The following is a 25,277-nucleotide window of genomic DNA, read 5'->3' on the forward strand; positions in this document are numbered from 1 at the left end:
GTCATTGTAAGTTGGCCTCTGTATACCGAATTCGGTCATTTTCAAAGATTTTAAACCAAATACCAGATACTAGCATTGGTTCTTTGAGGGGCTATGGTGAGACATTCCAGTGTGGACTTAAACTGCTCGAAATGTTGTCCTACATCCCTATTATTATCTAGACGCCCACATGAAGGAAGTTTTACGTCTTATATTTGCTTACAGAAAAGCACTCTGGCTGTCAAAAATGACAAGAGGAGTAGGGGGTAAAAGGCCGAGGTTGCCCCTAAGCGTCCAGGCACGGCTTCTTGGATTGCTCGTGGACACATCCAGGTTCTGGCTCTCGACCAGCTGCAAAAAGCTTTATGATTACTAGCTGGGGACACCTGATAGACACATTTTAAAGAAGTTCTCATTTTACTCTGTTTCATGGCTTTGCCGTTTTGTTCAGCTTTGTGGAAATCTCTTAACCGTGGGGGAAACTACTGTTCAAGTAAGGTACTTTCTTGTCTTCTCTGTGTTTGAAAATACCAGAGAGATGGGGATGGGTCATCCAGGTACATATGGGGTCAAGTTTGAAACTGTTTTCAAGGTCATAATGAACTGATATTTCTTTGTTACTGTTTAGTGGTGAGTTTTTGCAGAATGTCACTCACAAGTAGGACTTGTCTCCTGTTTGCTGATGCAGGGAGTCTGCGATCTGGGCGAGGCCCCCGTGTGTTAGCCTAAGTCCTGTCAACGAGAAGCAAGTTTGTTTGAGCTGCTAAGGGCAGGACAGTACAGTCCTGGATGCACGTGGATGCGACTGGAGGTTTTCTTGTTTTCCTCTCCAGTGCTTATTACAAAGAAACCTTGTGAAATGACATCCGGAGAGCCAGAGAGAAATACCAGGGTGACGCACTGGCGAAGGAGCTGGCCCGCATCAAGCTCCGCACGGACAATACCAAGGTTCTGACCTCAGACGTCATCATTAATTTACTGCTGTCCTATCGTGATATCCAGGTATGAAATATGCTTGTCTGAGGCTATCACACTTCTTCCTTGACATGGAGCATTTCTCATATGAAGTACTCTTACACTAGGTGTATGGTTAGGTAACTGTTTTACAGACAAAACAGGGATGTGGCTAGGTCATAGGTCACCTTGCATGTCTGTTGTGGTGGAAATATTGAAGAAGGTTTTGTCATATCAGAAGGCCACTCCAGCAAAATCTCAGAAACAGTACTGCTTAATAAAAGGAATTAGAATGAAACGGTTTATATGCACTTTGTGTTAGGCGTCGTTCCAAGCCCTTTGCAAGTCCTAATTCACTTAATTCTCTTCATAAGCCTATGGGGTGTACACTTGGATTATCCCCATTTTACAAATGAGGAACATGAGGTACAGAGAAGTTAAGTAACTTGCCTAAGGTCACACAGCAGTTGGCAAAGTCAAGATTCAAACTGAGGTAATCGGCTCTGTCCTCTTTGCTCTTAACTCCTCTGCTACTTCCTTTAGGCCTTTGTCACTTCCTTCTATGTTTACCACTACCTATCAGTGAAAGGGACAGCAGGAGTAGCAGAGGCAAGTCCAGGACCCAGGGAATGCAGGGGTTTATTCTAAGACAAGTGACAGAGGCTTCTGGAGAGTTCTTGAGACAGGGTTTGTAGAATATGGTACCATGGAGGAAATCAGTCATTTCCCCCCTCCAAGTTTAATGCTGTGGAGCCATTTCTAAGGATGTCTTGCCTTCCTTTCCTTTGGAGGAACACAGGGCAATGTACATAACCTGCAGAATTCTACAAAGCCATTTTGGAGGTTGTTGGCCACGGGTCTTTAAATCTGAACGAGAGAGGCTTCCATTTATGACTGGAACCAAGAACAGAGTCAACCACTTAAGGAACTCGTGCCCCTGGTGGTAAACAGATGCATGTAATTGATTTTAATAGCAGATGCTATTAGGAATTATGATGATTAAATTATGGCCCATGGAACGAGAATGGGAATGGCCTCTTTTGAAGTTTTTCTTCTGTTGAGCTGCTGGCTTCCTTCTGCCCTTGCTTTCACACATCTCTCCTCTTTATAACCTTCCGTTGGTGGGACTTTCAGGCTCAAGGGTGAGCCAGAAGCTTCTTGCAGTACTCTGCCTTCCCTATCCTTGGGTAGCAGCATTGAGGTGTAAAGCCACAAAACAGACGTGAGATTGCAGTGGGAAGTCCTCATCTGCTAACTGTGGCTGGCTGTCAACGAGTTGGCCCGAAACGATTGTAAGCCCGGCTGAAAGGGTAGCAGATGGCACTGCTCGGAGGGGACACAGCTCAGACAAACACGGTGGCAATTTCTCCCTGGGTAATTATGCAGTTTAGAGCTGTGGTTCTCAAGCGGGGGACATGTGGCAGTATCTGGAGATATATTTGGTTGTCACAACTCGAGGGAGTGGGAAGTGCTCCTGGCATCTAGTGGGTCAAGGCCACGGATGCCACTTAACATCCCACGATACACAGCACAGCCCCCACCATAAAGAATGATCCAGCCCCCAAATGTCAGTAGTGCCGAGGTTGAGAAATTCTCGTTTAGATGAATGTGATTGTTTCTAACAAAATAGGAAGGATTGGGATGTTCCCCGCCCTTTACGTGGCAAATAACTGTAAGATTTCCTACATGTTTATGTCCTGTTCATTTTAACCCACAGCCCTGCTGCTGTTAACTCTCCTACACTCAAAATGTGGTAGCTTTTCCTGGCTGCTGGGCTCATTTGTTTTGTTTTATCATCTTTGACTCTTTCCTTGGTCCTTTTGTGACCTCTGATAGCAGGGATTCTTTCTCTGTCTTCTCTCTCATCCACCTTGTTGTTTTTAATCTCATTACTGTTCTTTTTTTTTTTTTTTTTTTTGTGGTACGCGGGCCTCTCACTGCTGCGGCCTCTCCCGAAGTGGAGCACAGGCTCCGGACGCGCAGGCCCAGCGGCCACGGCTCACGGGCCCAGCCGCTCCGCGGCACGTGGGATCCTCCCGGACCGGGGCACGAACCCATGTCCCCTGCATCGGCAGGCGGACTCTCAACCACTGCGCCACCAGGGAAGCCCTCATTGCTATTCTTTTAAAGGCTTTAATGTCACTAAATGCTGCCTGTAGGGAAAGGCTTGTATTTAAATGCTGAGACGGTCTCATGTTCGTAACTGTTCAAAAAAACCTGCGAAGAGCTGTGTTTCTTGTCTTTCTCACCTTGGGACCTCTTGCCAACAGGACTGTGATGCAGTAGTGAAGCTGGTAGAAACACTGGAAATGCTGCTGACGTGTGATTTAGCTGACCAGCATAACATTAAATTCCACTATGCATTTGCACTGAATAGGTAAGAGTGATAATGTGCGTATAGAGTTTTGAAACATGCCAGCTGTTAAATTGTTTCCTTCTTTCATTCAGCCCTTATTGAGTATGAGCCAGATCATGAGCTGAATGCTAAAGTTAAGAAAATGCACAAGGCATAATATTAACCCTCAGGGACTTTGTCTTTGGAACATATATTCTAGCGCTGAGATCAGACATGTAACTAAATCGATACAGCTCAGAATGATAAATATCTTAATGAATATCGAAGCATAGTAGAGGGAGGAAGGCATTTTGCTTTGGGGTTTTAAAGAAGCTTCTCCGGGGTCTTTGGGGCTGGGTTTTTTTTTTTCCCCCAACATCTTTATTGGAGTATAATTGCTCTACAGTGGTGTGTTAGCTTCTGCTGTATAACAAAGTGAATCAGCCATAGTTATATACATATATCCCCATATCCCCTCCCTCTTGCATCTTCCTCCCACCCTCCCTATCCCACCCCTCTAGGTGGTCACAAACCACCGAGCTGATCTCCCTGTGCCATGCGGCTGCTTCCCACTAGCTATCTGTTTTACATTTGGTAGTGTATATATGTCAATGCTACTCTTTCACTTTGTTCCAGCTTACCCTTCCCCCTCCCCGTGTCCTCAAGTCCATTCTCTACGTCTGCGTCTTTATTCCTGTCCTGCCCCTAGGTTCTTCAGAACCATTTTTGTTTTAGATTCTATATATATGTGTTAACATACCGTATTTTTCTCTTTCTGACTTACTTCGCTCTGTATGACAGACTCTGGGTCCATCCACCTCACTACAAATAACTCAATTTCATTTCCTTTCATGGCTGAGTAATATTCCATTGTATATATGTGCCACATCTTCTTTATCCATTCATCAGTCGGTGGACACTTAGGTTGCTTCCATGTCCTGCCTATTGTAAATAATGCTGCAATGAACATTGTGGTGCATGACTCTTTTTGAATTATGGTTTTCTCAGGGTATATGCCCAGTAGTGGGATTGCTGGGTCGTATGGTAGTTCTATTTGCAGTTTTTTAACTAACCTCCATACTGTTCTCCATAGTGGCTGTATCAGTTTACATCCCACCAACAGTGCAAGAGCGTTCCCTTTTCTCCACACCCTCTCCAGCATTTATTGTTTGTAGACTTTTTGATAATGGCCATTCTGACTCATGTGAGGTGATACCTCATTGTAGTTTTGATTTGCATTTCTGTAATGATTAGTGATGTTGAACATCCTTTCATGTGTTTGTTGGCAATCTGTATATCTTCTCTGGAGAAATGTCTGTTTAGGTCTTCTGCCCATTTTTGGATTGGGTAGTTTGTTTTTTTGATATTGAGCTACATGAGCTGCTTGTACATTTTGGAGGTTAATCCTTTGTCCATTGATTCATTTGCAAATATTTTCTCCCATTCTGAGGGTTGTCTTTTCGTTTTGTTTATGGTTTCCTTTGCTGTGAAAAAAGCTTTGAAGTTTCATTAGGTCCCATTTGTTTATTTTTGTTTTTATTTCCCTTTCTCTAGGAAGTGGGTCAAAAAGGATCTTGCTGTGATTTATGTCCTAGAGTGTTCTGCCTGTTTTCCTCTAAGAGTTTTATAGTGTCCAGTCTTACATTTAGGTCTTTAATCCGTTTTGAGTTTATTTTTGTGGATGTGTTAGTAAGTGTTTTAATTTCATTCTTTTACATGTAGCTGTCCAGTTTTCCCAACACCACTTATTGAAGAGACTGTCTTTTCTCCATTGTATATTCTTGCCTCCTTTGTCAAAGATAAGGTGACCATATGTGCGTGGGTTTATCTCTGGGCTTTCTGTCCTGTTCCATTGATCTATATTTCTGTTTTTGTGCCAGTACCATACTGTCTTGATTACTGTAGCTTTGTAGTATAGTCTGAGGTCCAGGAGCCTGATTCCTCCAGCTCCATTTTTCCTTCCCAAGATTGCTTTGGCTATTCAGGGTCTTTTGTGTTTCCATACAAATTGTGAAATTTTTGGTTCTAGTTCTGTGAAAAATGCCAGTGGTCGTTTGATAGGGATTGCATGGAATCTGTAGATTGCTTTGGGTAGTAGAGTCATTTTCACAATGTTGATTCTTCCAATCCAAGAACATGGGATATCTCTCCATCTACTTGTATCATCTTTAATTTCTTTCATCAGTGTTTATAGTTTTCTGCATACAGGTCTTTTGTCTCCTTAGGTAGGTTTATTCCTAGGTATTTTATTTTTTGCAATGGTAAATGGGAGTGTTTCCTAATTTTCTCTTTCAGATTTTTCATCATTAGTATATAGAATGCAAGAGATTTCTGTGCATTAATTTTTTATCCTGCTAGTCTACCAAATTCATTGATTAGCTCTAGTAGTTTTCTGGTAGCATCTTTATTATTCTATATGTATCATATCATGTCATCTGCAAACAGTGACAGTTTTACTTCTTTTCCGATTTGGATTCCTGTTATTTCTTTTTCTTCTCTGATTGCTGTTGATAAAACTTCCAAAAGTATGTTGAATAATAGTGGTGAGAGTGGGCATCCTTGTCTTGTTCCTGATCTCAGTGGAAATGTTTTCAGTTTTTCACGATTGAGAACGATGTTGGCTGTAGGTTTGTCATATATGGCCTTTATTATGTTGAGGTAAGTTCCCTCTATGCCTACTTTCTGGAGGGTTTTATCATACATGGGTGTTGAATTTTGTCAAAAGCTTCTTCTGCATCTATTGAGGTGATCATATGGTTTTTCTCCTCCAGTTTGTTAACATGGTTTATGACATTGATGGATTTGCATATATTGAAGAATCCTTGCATTCCTGGAATAAACCCCACTTGATCATGGTGTATGATCCTTTTAAAGTGCTGTTGGATTCTGTTCGCTAGTATTTTGTTGAGGATTTTTCCATGTATGTTCATCAGTGATATTGGTCTGTAGTTTTCTTTCTTTGTGACATCTTTGTCTGGTTTTGGTATCAGGGTGATGGTGGCCTCGTAGAATGAGTTTGGGAGTGTTCCTCCCTTTGCTACATTTTGGAAGAGTTTGAGAAGGGTAGGTGTTAGCTCTTCTCTAAATGTTTCATAGAATTCACCTGTGAAGCCATCTGGTCCTGGGGTTTTGTTTGTTGGAAGGTTTTTAATCACAGTTTCAATTTCAGTGCTTGTGATTGGTCTGTTCATATTTTGTATTTCTTCCTGGTTCAGTCTCGGCAGGTTTTGCATTTCTAAGAATTTGTCCATTTCTTCCAGGTTGTCCATTTTATGGGCATACAGTTGCTTGTAGTAATCTCTAATAATCTTTTGTATTTCTGCAGTGTCCCTTGTGACTTCTCCTTTTTCATTTCTAATTCTATTGATTTGAGTCTTCTGCCCTTTTGATGAGTCTGGCTAATTGTTTATCAATTTTGTTTATCTTCTCAAAGAACCAGCCTTTAGTTTGATTGATCTTTGCTATCGTTTCCTTCATTTATTTTTCATTTATTTCAGATCTGATCTTTATGATTTCTTTCCTTCTGCTAAATTTGGGGGTTTTTTGTTCTTCTTTCTCTAACTGCTTTAGGTGCAAGGTTAGGTTGTTTATTCGAGATGTTTCCTGTTTCTTAAGGTAGGAATGTATTGCTGTAAACTTCCCTCTTAGAACTGCTTTTGCTGCATCCCATAGGTTTTGGGTCATCGTGTCTCCATTGTCATTTGTCTCTAGGTATTTTTGATTTCCTCTTTGATTTCTTCCGTAATCACTTTGTTATTAAGTAGTGTATTGTTTAGGCTCCATATGTTTGTATTTTTTTACAGATCTTTTCCTGTCATTCATATCTAGTCTCATAGCGTTGTGGTTGGAAAAGATACCTGATACGATTTCAATTTTCTTAAATTTACCAAGGCTTGATTTGTGACCCAAGATATGGTCTATCCTGGAGAATGTTCCATGAGCGCTTGAGAAAAATGTGTATTCTGTTGTTTTTGGATGGAATGTCCTATAAGTATCAATTAAGTCCATCTTGTTTAATGTATCATTTAAAACTTGTGTTTCCTTATTTATTTTCATTTTGGATTATCTGTCCACTGGTGAAAGTGGGGTGTTAAAGTCTCCTACTATTACTGTGTTACTGTCGATTTCCACTTTTATGGCTGTTAGTATTTGCCTTATGTATTGAGGTGCTCCTATGTTGGATGCATCAATATTTACAATTGTTATATCTTCTTCTTGGATTGATCCCTTGATCCTTATGTAGTGTCCTTCCTTGTCTCTTGTAACATTCTTTATTTTAATGTCTATTTTGTGATGTGAGTATTGCTACTCCAGGTTTCTTTTGATTTTCATTTGCATGGAATATCTTTTTCCATCCCATCACTTTCAGTCTGTATGTGTCCCTAGGTCTGCAGTGGGTCTCTTGTAGACAGCATATATATGGGTCCTGTTTTTGTATCCATTCAGCCAGTCTGTGTCTTTTGGTGGGAGCATTTAATCCATTTATATTTAAGGTGATTATCGATACGTATATTCCTATTCCCATTTTCTTAATTGTTTTGGGTTTGTTATTGTAGGTCTTTTCCTTCTCTTGTGTTTCCTGCCTAGAGAACTTCCTTTAGCATTTGTTGTAAAGCTGGTTTGGTGTTGCTGAATTCTCTTTGCTTTTGCTTGTCTGTAAAGGTTTTAATTTCTCCGTCAAATCTGAATGAGATGCCTTGCTGGGTAGAGTAATCTTGGTTGTAGGTTTTTCCCTTTCATCACTTTAACTATGTCCTGCCACTCCTTTCTGGCTTGCAGAGTTTCTGCTGAAAGATCAGCTGTTAACATTATGGGGATTCCCTTGTATGTTATTTGTTGCCTTTCCCTTGCTGCTTTTATTATTTTTTCTTTGTATTTAATTATTATTATTTTTTTTTACTATTATTTAAAATTTATTTTTGGCTGCGTTGGGTCTTCATTACTGCGTGCAGGCTTTCTCTAGTTGTGGTGTGCAGGGGCTACACTCCGTTGCTGTGTGCGGGCTTCTCGTTGTTGTGGCTTCTCTTGTTGTGGAGCATAGGCTCTAGGCACGTGGGCTTTGGTAGTTGCAGCACACGGGCTCAGTAGTTGTGGCTCACAGAGTCTAGAGCACAGGCTCAGTAGTGTGGCACACGGGGGTTAGTTGCTCCGCAACATGTGGGATCTTCCCGGACCAGGGCTCAAACCCGTGTCTCCTGCATTGGCAGGCAGATTCTTAACCACTGCACCACCAGGCAAGTCCTGTGTTTAATTTTTGATAGTTGATTAATATGTGTCTTGGCACGTTTCTCCTTGGATTTATCCTGTATGGGACTCTCTGTGCTTCCGGGACTTGATTGATTCTTTCCTTTCCCATATTAGGGAAGTTTTCAACTATAGTCTCTTCAGATTTTCTCAGTCCCTTTCTTTTTCTCTTCTTCTTCTGAGACCCCTATAATTCGAATGTCGGTGTGTTTAATGTTGCCCCAGAGGTCTCTGAGACTGTCCTCAGTTCTTTTCCTTCTTTTTTCTTTATTCTGCTCTGCAGTAATTATTCCACTATTTTATCTTCCAGGTCACTTATCCGTTCTTCTTCCTCAGTTATTCTGCTATTGATCCCTTGTAGAGAATTTTTAATTTCATTTATTGTGTTGTTCATCATTGTTTGTTTGGTCTTCAGTTCTTCTCGGTTCTTGCTAAATGTTTCTTGGATTTTTCCATTCTATTTCCAAGATTTTGGATCATATTTACTGTGAATTCTTTTTCAGATAGACTACCTATTTCCTTTTCATTTGTTTGGTCTGGTGGGTTTTTACCTTGCTCCTTCATCTGTTGTGTATTTCTCTGTCTTCTCATTTTGCTTAACTTACTGTGTTTGGGGTCTTCTTTTCACAGGCTGCAGGTTCATACTTCCCGTTGCTTTTAATGTCTGACCCCAGTGGGTAAGGTTGGTTCAGTGGGTTGTGTAGGCTTCCTGGTAGAGGGGACTAGTGCCTGTGTTCTGGTGGATGAGGCTGGATCTTGTCTTTCTGATGGGCAGGACCATGTCCGGTGGTGTGTTTTGGGGTGTCTGTGAACTTATTATGATTTTAGGAAGCCTCTCTGCTAATGGGTGGGGTTGTGTTCCTGTCTTGCTAGTAGTTTGGCATGGGGCGTCTAGCACTGTAGCTCCCTGGTCATTGCGTGGAGCTGGGTCTTAGGGTTGAGATGGAGATCTTTGTGAGAGCTCTTGCCGATTGATATTATGTGGGGCCGGGAGGTCTCTGTTGGACCAGTGTCCTGAATTCGGCTCTCCCACCTCAGAGGCTCAGGCCTGACTCCCGGCCGGAGCACCAAGACCCTGTCAGCGACACGGCTCAAGAACGTGGGCTATGAGTTGGGTGTCAGCCACTGCCCTGTTGTAGCTCTTTCTCAGCTTTCTCCATAGGTCACCCAGATACATTGGGTTATTCCAGCATTCCTCAGAACTTGCACATGCCAGTCTGGGATTTGTAGATGTCCTCCTGATACTCTTCATTGAAATACCTTGCGTTCATGGTGGTGAGAGAAATGCTAATAGTGTTGGTTCTCTTCAGTTCAGAGACTGGGACAGTCTGAGCCTTCACGTGGCCACATCAGGAGCAGCTGGCCAATGGTGCCAAAGTGATAACATGTCAGATTCCAAGAAGGCTTTCTGCAGCGCCCTGAGTAGTAGTCCCAAGCAGCCGCTCTGCTCAGCCGCAGCACTCTGACCGGGGAACTCGGTGGGACCCTCAATCGAGGATTTCTGCTGGCCCTAGAGCCTGACTTGCCCACCCAGGCAAGGAGCTGAGGAGAGCGTCTCCCGACCCCGTCTCACCAGAGGAGCGGACACCTGGGTGGGGCTGGGTTGTTTGGGTTTTTTTAATTAATTTATTTATTTGTTGGGGTTTTTTAATTTTTGGCTGTGCTGGGTCTTCGTTGTGCGTGGGCCTTCTCTAGTTGTGGTGAATGGGGGCTACTCTTCATGGCGGTGCGTGGGCTTCTCATTGTGGTAGCTTTTGTTGCAGAGCACGGGCTCTGGGCATGCGGGCTTCAGTAGTTGTGGCTTGCGGGCACTAGGCACGCAACTACTGAGCAGGCTCAGTAGTTGTGGCACGTGGGCTTCAGTACTTGTTCCTTGTGGACTCTAGGCACGCAGGCTCAGTAGTTGTGGTGCACAGGATTAGTTGCTCCGCAGCATGTGGGATCTTCCTGGGCCAGGGATCGAACCCGTTTCCGCTGCATAGGCAGGTGGACTCTTAACCACTGTGCCACCAGGGAAGCCCTGGGATTGGGTTTTTATGATTTAGTAAAAAATTGCCTCATGGGCGGGATAGAGTGTGGGATGGGAGTGGTGAAAAGGCCATTCCACTTGGCCAGAAGTGTGAGCAGATAGTTCTTCATGTGCATTTTGCCTTCTGGGAACATCCAGAACATGAGATGTAGGTGAAGTAAATGTCTGCAGTGAGCAGAGTGTGTGGAGGGTGGGACCGTGTCTTGAAAGGACCTGAGAGTGTCTTGTAGGCTGGGTGGGTGGGGGCAGGTTTAACAACAGGATTAACATTGTATGATGGAGAAAGAGGGTGCTGTCTTTATGTGCTAGTATAATCTGAACTTTGGAGTACAAATGACTGGGCTAGGTAGAGTATGTGAGACTTGGAAATTCTTTCCTGGAGACCATGAGCCTCAGAAGCTTATTGCTAGGGGTGTCAGCTAAGATGCTGTAGTAAAGAGCCCCCAAATGCAGTGATTTAAATCAGATTGAAATTTCTCTTTTACATAGCAGTCTAGAGGTGAGTGGGCCAGGCTAGTGGCATAGTACTGCCCCAGGAGTTGTTCAGGGACCTAGCTTCTGACCATTTTGTAGCTCTTTCATTCCCAGGAGTGCCGTCCTCTTCTAGTTGAAACTAGGTCACTGCTACTCTGTGTTCCAGCCTAACAAAAGGAGTAAAGAGTGGAAGCCCAGGGTAAGCAGTTTCCTTTAAAGCAAGTAGAATTTGCACATGCCACTTCCACTGACATTCTGTTGGTGAGAACATAGTCACATGATCCCTATCTAGCTGTAAGGGAAGCTGGGAAATGTAGTCGCTAGCTGGGTGGCCATATGCGCATTCAAACTCGGCTACTATGGATTTGGAGGACAACTAGGAGTCTGACACATCCAATTTCACAAAATCCAAGCTGCCTAAATGTCTTAGTCCTACAGTCTCTCTTCCTCCCCAGTAAGATGCAGGAAGAGGGGTGGCATTAGGTGAACATGGTGAGAACCACGCCCAATACACTTCCCACTGGGCCTGTCCTCTGCTGGGGCCAGGAATTGGTCATGTTTGAATCACATGGCAAAAAACTCTGGGAGGATATTCAAACAGGGCTTGAGAACCAAAGAGTTCTGGCACCTTCTTATCAACCTTCCATGGCCATCATCTTCCTCAGGGAATGAATAAAGTGAGGGTCGATGGTAACCCGAGTTAGAGGACTTTGGGGCCTGATTTCTCAGAGGCTTTTCTTTGCTTCAGCAGCTGGGTTAAGCTATAGATTGTGGACCTGCCACTGGCAGCACCTGCCTGACAGCAGCAACACAGAAGTCCACGGCTTCAGGATTCTTGTAATGCATATGAGGCTACATCTCTCTTTTATATTGAAGTATGGAAACTGCACAGGCAGTGAAATGCGTAGATCTTTATGCAAACTGATGAGTTTTAATAGATATACACATGTAAACAACAACCCCTATCAAAATATACATTTTCAAACCCCCCCCCCAGAAAGTACCTTTGTGCCCCTTTGCAGGTGGTCCCCACCCCTCCATAGGCAGCCATTATTCATATATTGTAACCTCTGTCTCCATATTCCTGTCCTTCAGCTTCGTGTAAGTGGAATCACACAGTATGTACTCTTTTGTGTCTGGCTTCCTTCACTCAGCATTGTGTTTGTGAGATTCATCCATGCTTTTGGATGTGTCAGTAGTTCTTTCTTTCTCCTTGCTGTGGAGTATTTTGTCGTGTGGATATGCCACAGGTGATTTATCCATTTTACTGCTGATTGACCTTTAGGTTGTTTCCAGTTTGGGGATACTAAGAACAGTCCTGCTGTGAGCATTCTTGTGCATGATTTTTGCACACATACGGACACATTTCTGTTGGGTACATAGCATGTGCTTGTGTCCTGCTGTACTAGGTACTGGCAAGTAGTGGTAGTCAGGATTTGGATTCCTTTTGGCGGAGGGGCTTTATGGTCTCTATGAAAATGTGCCTTCTCTCTCCCAAGCAGTCTTTAAATTCAGCATCCCAAGGCAGGGAACACTGGGAAGGGATCTTCCTTAAGCCTGAAAAAAAAAAAAGTTTTGTAACTCTCTTCCCCCAGAGTAGTGGGTTCTGCTTTTATTTATACTTAAATTATACTTGATCGATCCTTGACTTAACAAGGTTTAATGACTTATCACTGGTGAAGTTTCTGGAAGAATGCCTGGCACACTTTCAGTGCTATTTTTTAAAATGGTATATTAAATTAAAACTAAGAGGGCCTAGGGCTTCCCTGGTGGCACAGTGGTTGAGAGTCCACCTGCCGATGCGGGGGACACGGGTTCGTGCCCCGGTCCGGGAGGATCCCACGTGCCGCGGAGTGGCTGGGCCCATGAGCCATGGCCGCTGAGCCTGCGCGTCCGGAGCCTGTGCTCCGCAACGGGAGAGGCCACAACAGTGAGAGCCCCGCGTACCACAAAAAAAAAAAAAAAAAAAAGAGTGGCCCCCACTTGCCACAACTAGAGAAAGCCCTCGCACAGAAATGAAGACCCAACACAGCAAAAAATAATTAATTAATTGATTAATTAAGAAAACAAAACTAAGAGGGGCTTTTAAAGCGCTCACCACCAAGTCTTTTCCTGGACCAAGCAGAGGTAATGGTTTGTCAAGCAGAATGAAATAATCTGATTACCATCCACTCAAAGTAATGAAAGAATAAAACATGTTTTGAAATGGAAAATCAGTATCTCAGAGAACGGAGTGTGGCAGGATGAAGTGATTCCTGGAGGATATGTGTTTCCCATTTGGAAGCAGAATGGCTGGGTTTGCTTGCCAGACGGCCACCGTTCTGATGATGGGTCTTTTCCTTCTAGCCTGATGGCTCCCTGTTAGACAGTGGGACCATGGTTCTCTTCACTGCCAGAACAGTCACCACAAATATGTATATTGAAGCTGGCCTCCTCCTCAGTGCCAAGAATCTCATTTTCTCCAACCAACGAGTGATTTTCTGTAGAATTGCAATATTTGCTTCATTTATATGTGCAATCTGATCCTGAATTTCACATCTTTGCTTTAGGTATAATTTGGCCAGCTGTTAGCCAGAGTCACAGTAGGATTTTTCATTATGTACAGGTTTGAGAAAGTTTGTGCAGATACCGTATTTCTGTAAAGGGCAGTATAGTGATGGCAGGTAATGAGTTTTCCTGCACAACAGTTGACCATTAACTCTTAGGAAGTGGAACAAATGATGGCCATCAGTGTTACTAAAAGTCGACAGTAACGAATGATTTGACCCTTCCTGTATTAGGCAAGGGCTCCCTGTATAAGAAAGCTGCCTTGAGTCGGCATCTTTTCCTGATAGCTTCCCTTTCACTGCCTTAGAAGCCCATTCAGAGCTACTTCAGGTTTCCACTGAGCCGTTAAATTGCTTGCCTCCCAATGGCATGGAACCTTTATGAACAGTTTTTATTTGCTGTTACTTTTACAGACAGGATTTTATTAGACACGCTAATGTAGCCAGAAGATCCTGACCAGGTATCCAGGCAGCAGGCAGAGGCATGGCCTGGAAGAAGAATAACAGAATCAAAGTCCTGGGTTTAAAAACAACAAAACTCGCCTGTCTCAAAGCAGGAGTGTACTCATATCCTACTCCCTGCATCTTTGGGTCCAGACTGCCAGCCCTGGCAAAACTGAACTCATTGAATTCTCAGCAAGTGGAAGGGAAACTGAATGTGTGACACTTTTATTGGATTATGATGTGTCTCTCTGTGAGTTAAGGGGAGTGATAGAGAGAGGACGATACACTGTGGGCCCCAGGAATATTAGAGCCCAAATATGCACTGTGGGGGGGGAATATTAGATGAAAGTTACGGAATCCAGCCCACACCAAAGGGTCTGCAGGCTTGTTACAGAACCTACAGCAGTCAGCTCATCCTTGGCCTCTGGGCTGCCCAGTGAGGTCATTGCTCAGGTGGAGGGACGGTGAGAGCTTGTTGTCTCTGCAGTAACCACCAGCCTCCTTTTTTTTGTTTCTTTTGTTTATATTCACTGTGTGATCTAGCCATATGTTTATCTAAATAGCCATTTTTTATTACATGTTTGTAAAGAGTAGGAAAATGATGACATCACCCTACTCTTTTTCTATTTTTTTTTTAATTGAAGTATAGTTGGTTTACAATGTTGTGTCAGTTTCGGGTGTACAGCAAAGTGATTATATATATATGTATACATACACACACGTAGATGTGTGTGTATATATATGTATATACATGTGTGTATATATATATACACGTATATACATATATATATTCTTTTTCAGATTCTTTTCCATTATGGGTTATTATAAAATATTGAGTATAGTTCCCTATGCTATTCAGTAGGTCCTTGTTGTTTATCTCTTTTATATATAGTACTGTGTATCTGTTAATCCCAAACTCCTAATTTATCCCTCCCCACCTTTTCCCTGTGGTAACCATAAATTTGTTTTCTGTGTCTGTGGGTCTGTTTGTGTTTTATAAATAAGTTCATTTGTGTCATTTTTTTACATTCCACATAGAAGCAATATACTCTGATACTTGTCTTTCTCTGTCTGGTTTACATAGCCCTACTTTTATAGTTCATTTGCCTTCAGCTACCTAAAACTCTGTTGCAAAAGAAGGATACAGGGCTTCCCTGGTGGCGCAGTGGTTGAGAGTCCGCCTGCCGATGCAGGGGACGCGGGTTCGTGCCCCGGTCCAGGAAGATCCCACATGCCGCGGAGCGGCTAGGCCCATGAGCCGTGGCCGCTGAGCCTGCGCATCCGGAGCCTGTGCTCCACAGCGGGAGAGGCCACAACGGTGAGAGGCCCGCGTACCGCGAAAAAAACAAAACAAAAAAAAGAAGGATACATATCTGTGGTGATTGTTTTCCTGGCAGTGAAGAGAACCACAAAATCTGTGAATTTACAAGGAATCATGTAGCCCAGCGGTCCCCACCCTTTTTGGCACCAGGGACCGGTTTCATGGAAGACAGTTTTTCCATGGATCAGGGAGGCGGCGGGGAAGGGGGATGGTTCTGGCGGTAATGCGAGCTGTGGGGAGCGGCAGATGAAGCTCCGCTCACTCATCCACCGCTCCCCTCCTGCTGTGCGGCCCTGTTCCTAACAGGCCATGGACCGGTATCAGTCCACGGCCTGGGGGTTGGGGACCCATGCTGTAGTCTAAATCCTTTATTTTAGGGAGGGAGAAGAAAGAAGGGCAAAGGCCCAAAGTAAAATAGCTGGTCAATAAGAGCTCTGGGACCAAAACTCCCCAATTTTAGCACAGTGCTCTACATATACTAATTTAATCATATCATGGCATAATCAATGAAACTCTTTCCAGAAAGCTTTAGCTTTTATTTTGTTTGCCCGATGGGCAACTAAAATAAGCCATGGGCCTCTTGGAATTGTAGGGCCATACTGTTATATGTCCTACTTTTTCATGTATGTTGAGAGCATCAGACAGTAGCTGAATATTGAAGCCACTTTCATAATAAACACTTTTTATACCAAAAGGCCAGTTGCTTTTTTTTTTTTTTTTCTGAGAAGTGGACCATCTTATTATCTTCTGAGCAGTGGCCTGGCCAATAATGCATATTTTCCTTTTGAAACATATTTATCCAAAGAACTTACCACTTCTGTCTGTCCTCCTTCCTCCCCGCTGGCCTCTTTGAGCCTATGTTATTTTCCTTTTCTGTCAAATTGCTGCTTCAGTTCCCTTTCTTTTGTCCTTCTTTCATTTACTGACTTATTTGTGTGTCAGTGGAAGTGCTTTGTGCTAAAGAAGGAGAGAGCTCATTAGGGGTGACTCAAGTTAACACGTGATTTCAAAATGTAATCACGTGTGTATGTATTACATACTTGAACTTATACAGACAGGTGAACTTGTTCTCTTCATATTAATCATGCTGCAGTGCTCTGCCTTGGACAATGCTGCCATTATTCAGAATATCATAGTATCATTGGGGGGGATTTTTTTCCTTCAGAATTGCTTTAATAGTCAGCTAACACAGTATATAGCAAATCAGTATCATTACTGTGGGCTTTGAAGGCAAACAGACTTGGGTTTGAATTCCAGCTCCTATACTTAAGTCTTATGGCCATGGCCAAGCCACTAAATCTCCTGAAGCCCTACCTTCCTCATACGTAAAATGGGATACTAACATCTACCTCGCAGTAAGCTTTCCAGGGAGTAATCCTGGCATGAAGCAGGTGTTTGGCTGTGGCTGAGGCTGTGACAGTTACTGTGTAGCTTGGTTACCCGTATTTTTACCAAGTTTAAGAGAAAACTTTTGACCATTTCCAAATATCAAAACTACTAGGAAAATACAGAGGTTTGCTACCAAGGAAGATAGTTTAGAGGAAGAAATTTCATAAAGCAATGTTGATAAAAGTGCTGTTAGCATGAAAACATTGCTGGGGTAAGTAATGGTCCTCTGAGGTGATGATTTTGAATGAGACAGGGTTTGTTTGAGTGTAGATATTTGTAGAAAAAAGAATAGTGTTTAGTAAAATTCAGAGTTGATTACTTTATAACACGTTTTTCAACTTTGCACTAGTGCCAACTAGAGCTGCGTAATTCTGTGTTTGGGAGGCCATCTTATGTATTGTAGGAAGTTTAGCAACCTCCCAGTCTTTTTGCCCTAGGTGCCAGTAGCAACCCGACCCCCAAGCTGTGACAACCAGAAATGTCTACAGACATTGCCACGTGTCCCCTAGGGACAAAATCAGCCTTGCATGAGACCACTGCTTTATAGGGAGTCATTCTGGTTGTGAAAAGAGCATATGCTTTGATGTTTGAATCACTTACCAGCAGTATAATGTTGACAAGGTATGCAGGTGGCCTGCACAGCTCCTGGCAGCTAGATGGCTGTTAATAGAAGTTCAGTTCCTTCGTCATTTATCCCCTCCTTTCACTTCTTAATTCAAATGGGGAGGTTACCTAGTGTGATATAAAAAGATTACAGAATCTCTATCAAAATTGTGTGCATTTTCCACAGAAATAGAAAAAAAAATCCTAAAATTCGTGTAGAACCACACAAGACCCCCAAATAGCCAAAGCAATCTTGAGAAAGAAGAACAAAGCTGTATCATACTTCCTGATTTCAAACTATATGTATTACAAAGCTATAGTAATCCAAACGATATGATACTGGTAAAATGATACAGACACATAGACCAGTGGAACAGAATAGAGAGCCCAGAGATAAGTCCACGCACATACAGCCAACTAATCTTTGACAGGGCACCAGGAATACGTAATGGAGAAAAGGTAGTCTTTTCAATAAATGGTGTTGGCAAAACTGGATATTCACATGCAAAAGAATAAAATTGGACCCTGTCTTACACCATATGGAAAAATTAACTTGAAATAGATTATAGACTTATTTCTAAGACCTTAAACCATAAAACTAGAAGAAAACATAGGGAAAAACTCATTGACATTGTCCTTGACGCTGATTTATTTTGGCTGTGACATCAAAAGCACAGGCAACAAAAGCAACATAAACAATAAAAGCAGAATCAACAGTTGGGATTACATCAGATTCAAATGCTTCTGCACAGCAAAAGAACCATCAACAAAATGAAAAGGCAACCTACTGAGTGGGAGAAAATATTTTCAAATCAGATATCTGATAAGCAGTTCATATCCAAAATATATAAAGAACTCACAGAGGTAAGTGTTGGTGAGAGTGTGGAGAAAGGGGAACACCTGTGCACTGTTTGTGGGGATGTAAATTGGTTCAGCCATTATGAAAAACAGTGTGGAGGTTTTTCGAAAAATTAAAAATAGAACTACCATATGATCCAGCAACCCCACTTCTGGGTATATATCCAAAGGAAATGAAATCAGTATCTCGACGAGATATCTGCACTCCCCTGTTCATTGCAGCATTATTCACAATAGCCAAGGTATGGGGACAACCAAAATGTCAGTCAGCAGATGGCTAAAGAAAATGTGTGTGTGTGTGTGTGTGTGTGTATGTGTATTCAATGAAATATTATTCAACTGTAAAAAAGAAGGAAATCCTGCCATTTGCAAAAACATGGATGTACCTGGAGGACATTATGCCAAGTAAAATAAGCCAGACACAGGAAGACAAATATTGTATGATCTCATTTATATGCAGAATCTAAAATTTTCAAGCTTATAGAACCAGATTATAGAATGGGGATTGCCAGGAGCTGGTGGATAAGGAAATATGGGGAGATGTTGGTCAGAGAGTGCAAACTTTAGTTATAAGATGAATGAGTTCTGGGAATGTAATGTACAGCGTGGTGACTAAACAGTTGGTAATACTGTATTGTATACTTGAAATTTGCTAAGAGAGTAGATCTTAAGTGTTCTCACCACACAAAAAAGTAACCATGTGAGATGATGGATGTGTTAACGAACTTACTTGTGGTCATCATTTCACAATGCATACATATATCAAATCATCACATCATAACCCCTGGAGTGGGGGAAGATTGCAGAGGAGTCAACATAGCAGATGTGAAGTGACTTACTGGCTTAGTCTGTAGAAATGATGGCTATTTAAAGTAAATAAGAAAAACTACTCATAATTTAGCCAACAAGTTGCCCATAGCTCTTTTTTCAAAATGTTATTGGAGTATAGTTGATTTACGATGTCGTATTAGTTTCAGGTGTACAGCAAAGTAATTCAGTTATACATGTACATATATTCATTCTTTTTCAGATCCTTGTATAGGTTATCACAGAATACTGAGTAGAATTCCCTGTCCTATACAGTAGGTCCCTATTGGTTATCTATTTTATATATAGCAGTGTGTGTCTGTTCATCGCATACTCCTAATTTATCCCTCCCCCTGCATTTTGTTTTATGAAATCTGAGTCTGTTTCTATTTTCTTTTTTTGGCTGAGTAATATTCCATTGTATATATGTTGCCCATAGCTCTTAGCTGACTAGGAGTTGGTTGTCTAGAGAGCATTTAACTTTGGAGTGGTTTGCGACATATTTCAAAATGATTCTGCTATTTACAGCCCACAAAACCATGGACTGAACCACTGTGGAAGAAATGAGGTTAATGGGAATTAATGAGATGGTTTTAAGAATTAAATAAGAATATCATAAGTAAAAAAAAACATCACGGTTCCTGGGACATAGGAGATGCTGGATAAATGTTAATTGCCCTTTTATTTCCCAGCAGAGAATCCCAGCCACCAGTGTTATGTCATCTTCAGTGATGGTATTTGGGGAAGGCTTCTCGGGAAGAGCTAGGATCTGGAAAGCCATTTGGAGTAAAATGTGAAACTTAGTGACTAACTTCTCAGTTCTTCTGGGTAGGAGTCCCTCCACGGAGAAACCTGGCCCTGCCTTGCCTCCCAACCTCTCCTCCTAGTTCACTGCCCTAGAGCCATCCTCATCTGCCTTCAGCTCTTAAGAGCAGCAGACTGTTCTCCCCTGTGGGTGTTTGCACAAGCTGTTTCCTCGGTCTGGAATGCTCATTGTTACCTAACTGAGTCTGTGTATCCTTCAGGGTCTTGTTTGTTTTCTTATTGACCTCTATCTTTTATTTATTTTTTACATTTATTGTCGTCTTTCCAATTTTACAGGCAATACATGTGCATTGCAGACAAGTAGAAATACATAGAAGCATAAAGAATAGCAATGACCCATAATCCCCACCCCCCAGAGATAATCTCCATTAGCATTTTGATGCGTTTCCACCCAGTGTCTACATGTTTTTTAAATTGAAGTATAACTGACCTACAACACTGTTAGTTTCAGGTGCACAACATAGTGATTCAATATTTCTTTATGTTACAAAATGATCACCATGATAAATCTAGTTACCATCTGTCACTACAAAGATATTACATAGTTATTGACTATTGCCCATGCTGTACATTTCATCCCCATGACTCGTTTATTTTGGAACTGGAAGTTTGTACCTCTTAATCTCCCTCATCTATTTCACTCATCCCCTCCCCGCTGGAAACCCCCTGTTTGTTCTCTGTATCTGTGAGTCTATATCTATTTGGTTATATCTGTTGATTTGTTTTCTTAGATTCCACATACAAGTGAAATCATACAGTATTTGTCCTTCTCTGACTTATTTTACTTATCGTAATACCCTCTAGGTCTATCCATGTTGTCCCAAATGGCACTTCAAGGTCTAGTTTAAATGTCCCTTTCTGAGAGAGGTCGATATTGCAAAGAATACCAAATCTAAAAACGATGCTATTATTCATTCTCACAGCACTTGCTCTTTTCCTTTGTAGCACTCACTTTTCTGTGTTTACATGTTTAATATTTACCATTCCCTCCCCCTAGATTGTAAGCCAGAGGGGAGCAGGGGCCATGGTATACTAGGCCAGTGTCTACCCCATACCACATAGTAAGTGCTCAGTAAGTTTTATTGAGTGGATGAAAGAATAAATGACTAAATGATCACAGCTGTGGTATATAGTTGGAGGAGATCCATATAATGAGTACCTGTGTGCTACAGTTAAGGGTTTGGTAGTAGAAAGCAGATCTTCTGTATTTTTTTCTCTGTATGCGTAAAAACAAAGACAACTAAATCATACAAATTCAGTGTATACAGATAAATATAAAAACACAATTATTGGTAATACCACCATTGAAGGATAACCATGGAAGTAAGGCAGGGCCCAAAGCAGGGAATTCAGAAAACTGTAGGGCTGCATACCCTAGGTCAGGGTCAGTGGTGATGGAAGTCTTCCTGGTGGGGGATCCCAGGTGTCTGTTAAGCAAGTTTCGATGCAGACTTAGTGGGGAGTTGATCTTTCTCACTGAGGAAACCCGTGCCTTCTTAGTGTTGTTGACTTGGTATGAGTCAGGATAGGGTAACTGCTATAACAAACGATGTCACAATTTCAGCGACTTAACATAAATTAAAGTTGCGGGTTTTTTTCACTTACGCAGCGTTCCAAGGTGGGTGTATCCTCGTTGGGCAGTCTCTTCTTTAGGTGATTGCTTGATAATCTAGTCTCTTTCCATCTTTACGTTCTTCCCTCTCTTAGTTCCTGAGATCTCCTTTCAGCCAAATGACAAGAGAGACCGTGGCCAGGGATGTTTTGTGTGTTTTGTCACAGCTTTATTGAGATATAATTCACATACCGTACAATTCACCCATTTAAAGTGTACAAGTCAGTGGTTTTTAAGAGAGACCAGGGGCCATGATTGAAAACAACCATTCTGGTTCATATGTTTCTCTGGCTCTGGGCATTGCTCACACTGAAACACAGATTGCCTCTAACTATTCCTTCTCCTTATGTAAATATGAGGCATCTGGCTGGAGTAGGGCACCTGCTTTCTTGCAGCAAGTGTGTATCTGTCAGTATCCAATCAGGAAACAGAAGCTACTCTAAGTATTTAAAATAGAGGAAATATAATACAGGAAACTGGTTACACAAGTGATGGAAGAGCTGTGACGGCAAACAGGGCACTGAGGCGGCTCAGAAATTAGCATCAGGAGGAAGCAGCTACCATCTGTCCCTTGGCTGGAGGGACACAGGAAAGAGGTGATTTTACCAGAACCCAGGGGCCAGGATCACCTGGAACTATTGTGAATCAGCATGTTGGGAGCTAGGTGTAAAGAAGAGATGCAGCTGGTGGTTGCTAAAACCACCACACAAAACGCAAGAAGAGGGAGAAAGTGCCCCGGCTTCGTCCCCTCCTCCAGCTCCTCATCCACCAGTGCCTCCCACTGGCTGCTCATTGCTGGTAATCAGCTGTCCTGGGAAGCAGCCTAGAGGAGTCAGCACCCCTGCGATGCAGAGCAGAGCAGGGGAAAGAGGAGTGTATCTCAGGGCAAACAGACCAGTGATTGGCCTGCAGGACACAACTTTCAGAAACACTACTCAGTTTCTATGTATTTTTTAATATAAATTTATTTTATTTATTTATTTTTGGCTGCATTGGGTCCTTGTTGCTGCGCCTGTGCTTTCTCTAATTGTGGCGAGTGGGGGCCACTCTTCGCTGCAGTGCGCAGACTTTACGGGCTTCTCATTGCAGTGGTTTCTCTTGTTGTGGAGCACAGGCTCTAGGCGCACGGGCTTCAGTAGTTGTGGCTCATGGGCTCTAGAGCGCAGGCTCAGTAGTTGTGGCGCACGGGCTTAGTTGCTCCGTGGCATGTGGGATCTTCCAGGACCAGGGCTCGAACCCGTGTCCCCTGCATTGGCATGTGGACTCTCAACCACTGTGCCACCAGGGAAACCCCTCTATGTATTTTTAAGTCAACTTTATTAAGGTATAATTAAGGTATAACTTATTGATACATACAATAAAATGCAGCTATTTGAAGTGCACAATTTTACGACTTTGGCCAAATAGATACAACCAAGTTACACCACGACAATCAAGATATAGAATGTTTTATCTCCATAAGTTCTCTTTTGCCCTTTCTTAGTCACTTTCCCTCACCATCCAGCCCCATTTGGATAATTTCCCATAGATCTGGTTCTTTTTATTTAGTTGTCTGTTTATTTATTTATGGCTGCATTGGGTCTTTGTTGCACATGGGCTTTCTCTAGTTGTGGCAAGCGGGGGCTACTCTTCATTGCAGTGTGTGGGCTTCTCATTGTGGTGGCTTCTCTTGTGGTGGAGCATGGATTCTAGGCACGTGGGCTTCAGGAGTTGTGGCTCATGGCCTCTAGAGCGCAGGCTCAGTAGTTGTGGCCCATGGGCTTAGTTGCTCCGTGGCATGTGGGATCTTCCCAGACCAGGGCTCGAACCTGTGTCCTCTGTATTGGCAGGTGGGTTCTTAACCATTGCACCACCAGGGAAGCCCCCTTCTCTCACTTTATATGCCACTGCTCTTTGCGATCCAGGATTTTGGCAGTACTGCTTCATACATGAAAAAATCATTCCATTTCATGATATAAGCAAGCAGACTGCCTGCAGAGAAAAAGCCTATACCTGTTGTGATTTCCATGAAATAAAAAATGCTCAATGTGCAAATGGAGTATAACTTTAAAAACGATATGTGGACCTCCAATTGTTTTCTATTTTGGGGAGTAGAATTATAATAGGTTTTAAATTTCTTTTGTACTCTTTAATATAGTTTCCTTACTTTATACGATGATCATGGCTTTTATTTTAAAACTCTAAAGCTCTGAAGAAAGGTTTTAAAACTCTCTAGTGTTAGTTACTGTGTTGCTATTATGACATTTTAAAAAATATTTATGTATGTATGTATTTATTTTGGCTGTGCTGTATCTTCGTTGCGGCACGCGGGATCTTTAGTTGCGGGATGCAGGCTTCTTTGTTGCAGCATGCAGGATCTAGTTCCCCAACCAGGGATCAAACCTGGGTCCCCTGCATTGGGAACGCAGAGTCTTACCCACTGGATCACCAGGGAAGTCCCTATTATGACATTTTTAAGAAGCTGTCTGACTGCTACATGTGGCTGTTAGTAACCATGGGCGGCTGGAGGAGAGCTGTAAAACAATAAATCAGAGTAGTAAAAATTTTCATGAGAAGGTTGGGGATTAAAATGCCTCTTTGGTTTGCTTCCCTCTGGGTTTTTTTTTTAACCTTTTATTTAAGTATAACACACACAGAAAAGTGGTTAACTCATAAATGTACAATTTGATGGATTTTTTTATCAAGTGAACACACCCAAGTAACCATTGCAACCCAGGGAAGGGAACATTAGCAGGCCCCCACCCCCCAAAGCCCTACTTATGTTCCCCCCTCCACGTACCACTGCCATGAAGCACCCTGTCCTCAATGTTGGGCTTCTTGTACTAGAGGCCAACCTTGCTTACATTCTTTATGTTATTGATGCCACTGTGATGCAAGAGAATTTTCAAAATTCTGATCTTGGGCTTCCCTGGTGGCGCAGTGGTTGAGAGTCCTCCTGCCGATGCAGGGGACACGGGTTCGTGCCCCGGTCCGGGAAGATCCCACGTGCCGCAGAGCGGCTGGGCCCGTGAGCCATGGCCACTGAGCCTGCGCGTCCAGAACCTGTGCTCCGCAACGGGAGAGGCCACAACAGTGAGAGGCCCGCGTACCGCAAAAAAAAAAAAAAAAAAAAAAAAAAATTCTGATCTGTAACCTCACTATTCCATTGATAGAGGTAACAAAACACCTCATTTTAAATTTTTATTGGGGTATAGTTGATTTACAATGTTGTGTTAGTTTCAGGTGTGCAGCAAAGTGAATCTGTTATACATATATCCACTCTTTTCTAGATTCTTTTCCCATACAGGCCATTACAGAGTACTGAGTAGAGTTCCCTGTGCTATACAGTAAGTCCTTATTAGTGATCTATTTTATATATAGTAGTGGGTATGTGTCATTCCCAATCTCCCAATTGATCCCTCCCCCCCTTACCCCTCCGGTAACCATAAGTTTATTTTTGACATCTGTAACTCTATTTCTGTTTTGCAGATAAGTTTATTTGTAGACTTTTTTTTTTAAGATTCCACATGTAAGCGATATCATATATTTGTCTTTCTGTGTCTGACTTACTTCATTCAGTATGACAGTCTCTAGGTCCATCCATGTTGCTGCAAATGGCATTATTTTGTTCTTTTTTATGACTGAGTAATATTCCATTGTATATATGTGCCACATCTTCTTTATCTATTCCTCTGTCGATGGACATCTAGGTCACTTCCATGTCCTGGCTATCGTAAATAGTACTGCAGTGAACATTGGGGTGCATGTGTCTTTTTGAATTATGGTTTTCTCTGGGTATATGCCCAGTAGTGGGATTGCTGGGTCCTATGGTAGTTCTATTTGTAGTTTTTTAAGGAACCTCCATACTGTTCTCCACA

The 25,277-nt window shown here is 42.4% G+C and overlaps 1 protein-coding gene across 1 annotated transcript in view; it reads left to right on the forward strand.

Moving 5' to 3' along the window:
* Window positions 1-25,277, forward strand: part of MAP3K15 (mitogen-activated protein kinase kinase kinase 15) — a 122,119-nt gene that overhangs the window by 54,895 nt on the left and 41,947 nt on the right. The window contains 2 exon segments of the mRNA XM_067023184.1: window positions 813-981; window positions 3,204-3,310. Coding sequence (XP_066879285.1) covers window positions 813-981; window positions 3,204-3,310 — 276 coding nt within the window.

The sequence above is a fragment of the Kogia breviceps genome, chromosome X (genome assembly GCF_026419965.1).
Source record: "Kogia breviceps isolate mKogBre1 chromosome X, mKogBre1 haplotype 1, whole genome shotgun sequence".
In the NCBI taxonomy this organism is placed as follows: domain Eukaryota; kingdom Metazoa; phylum Chordata; class Mammalia; order Artiodactyla; family Physeteridae; genus Kogia; species Kogia breviceps.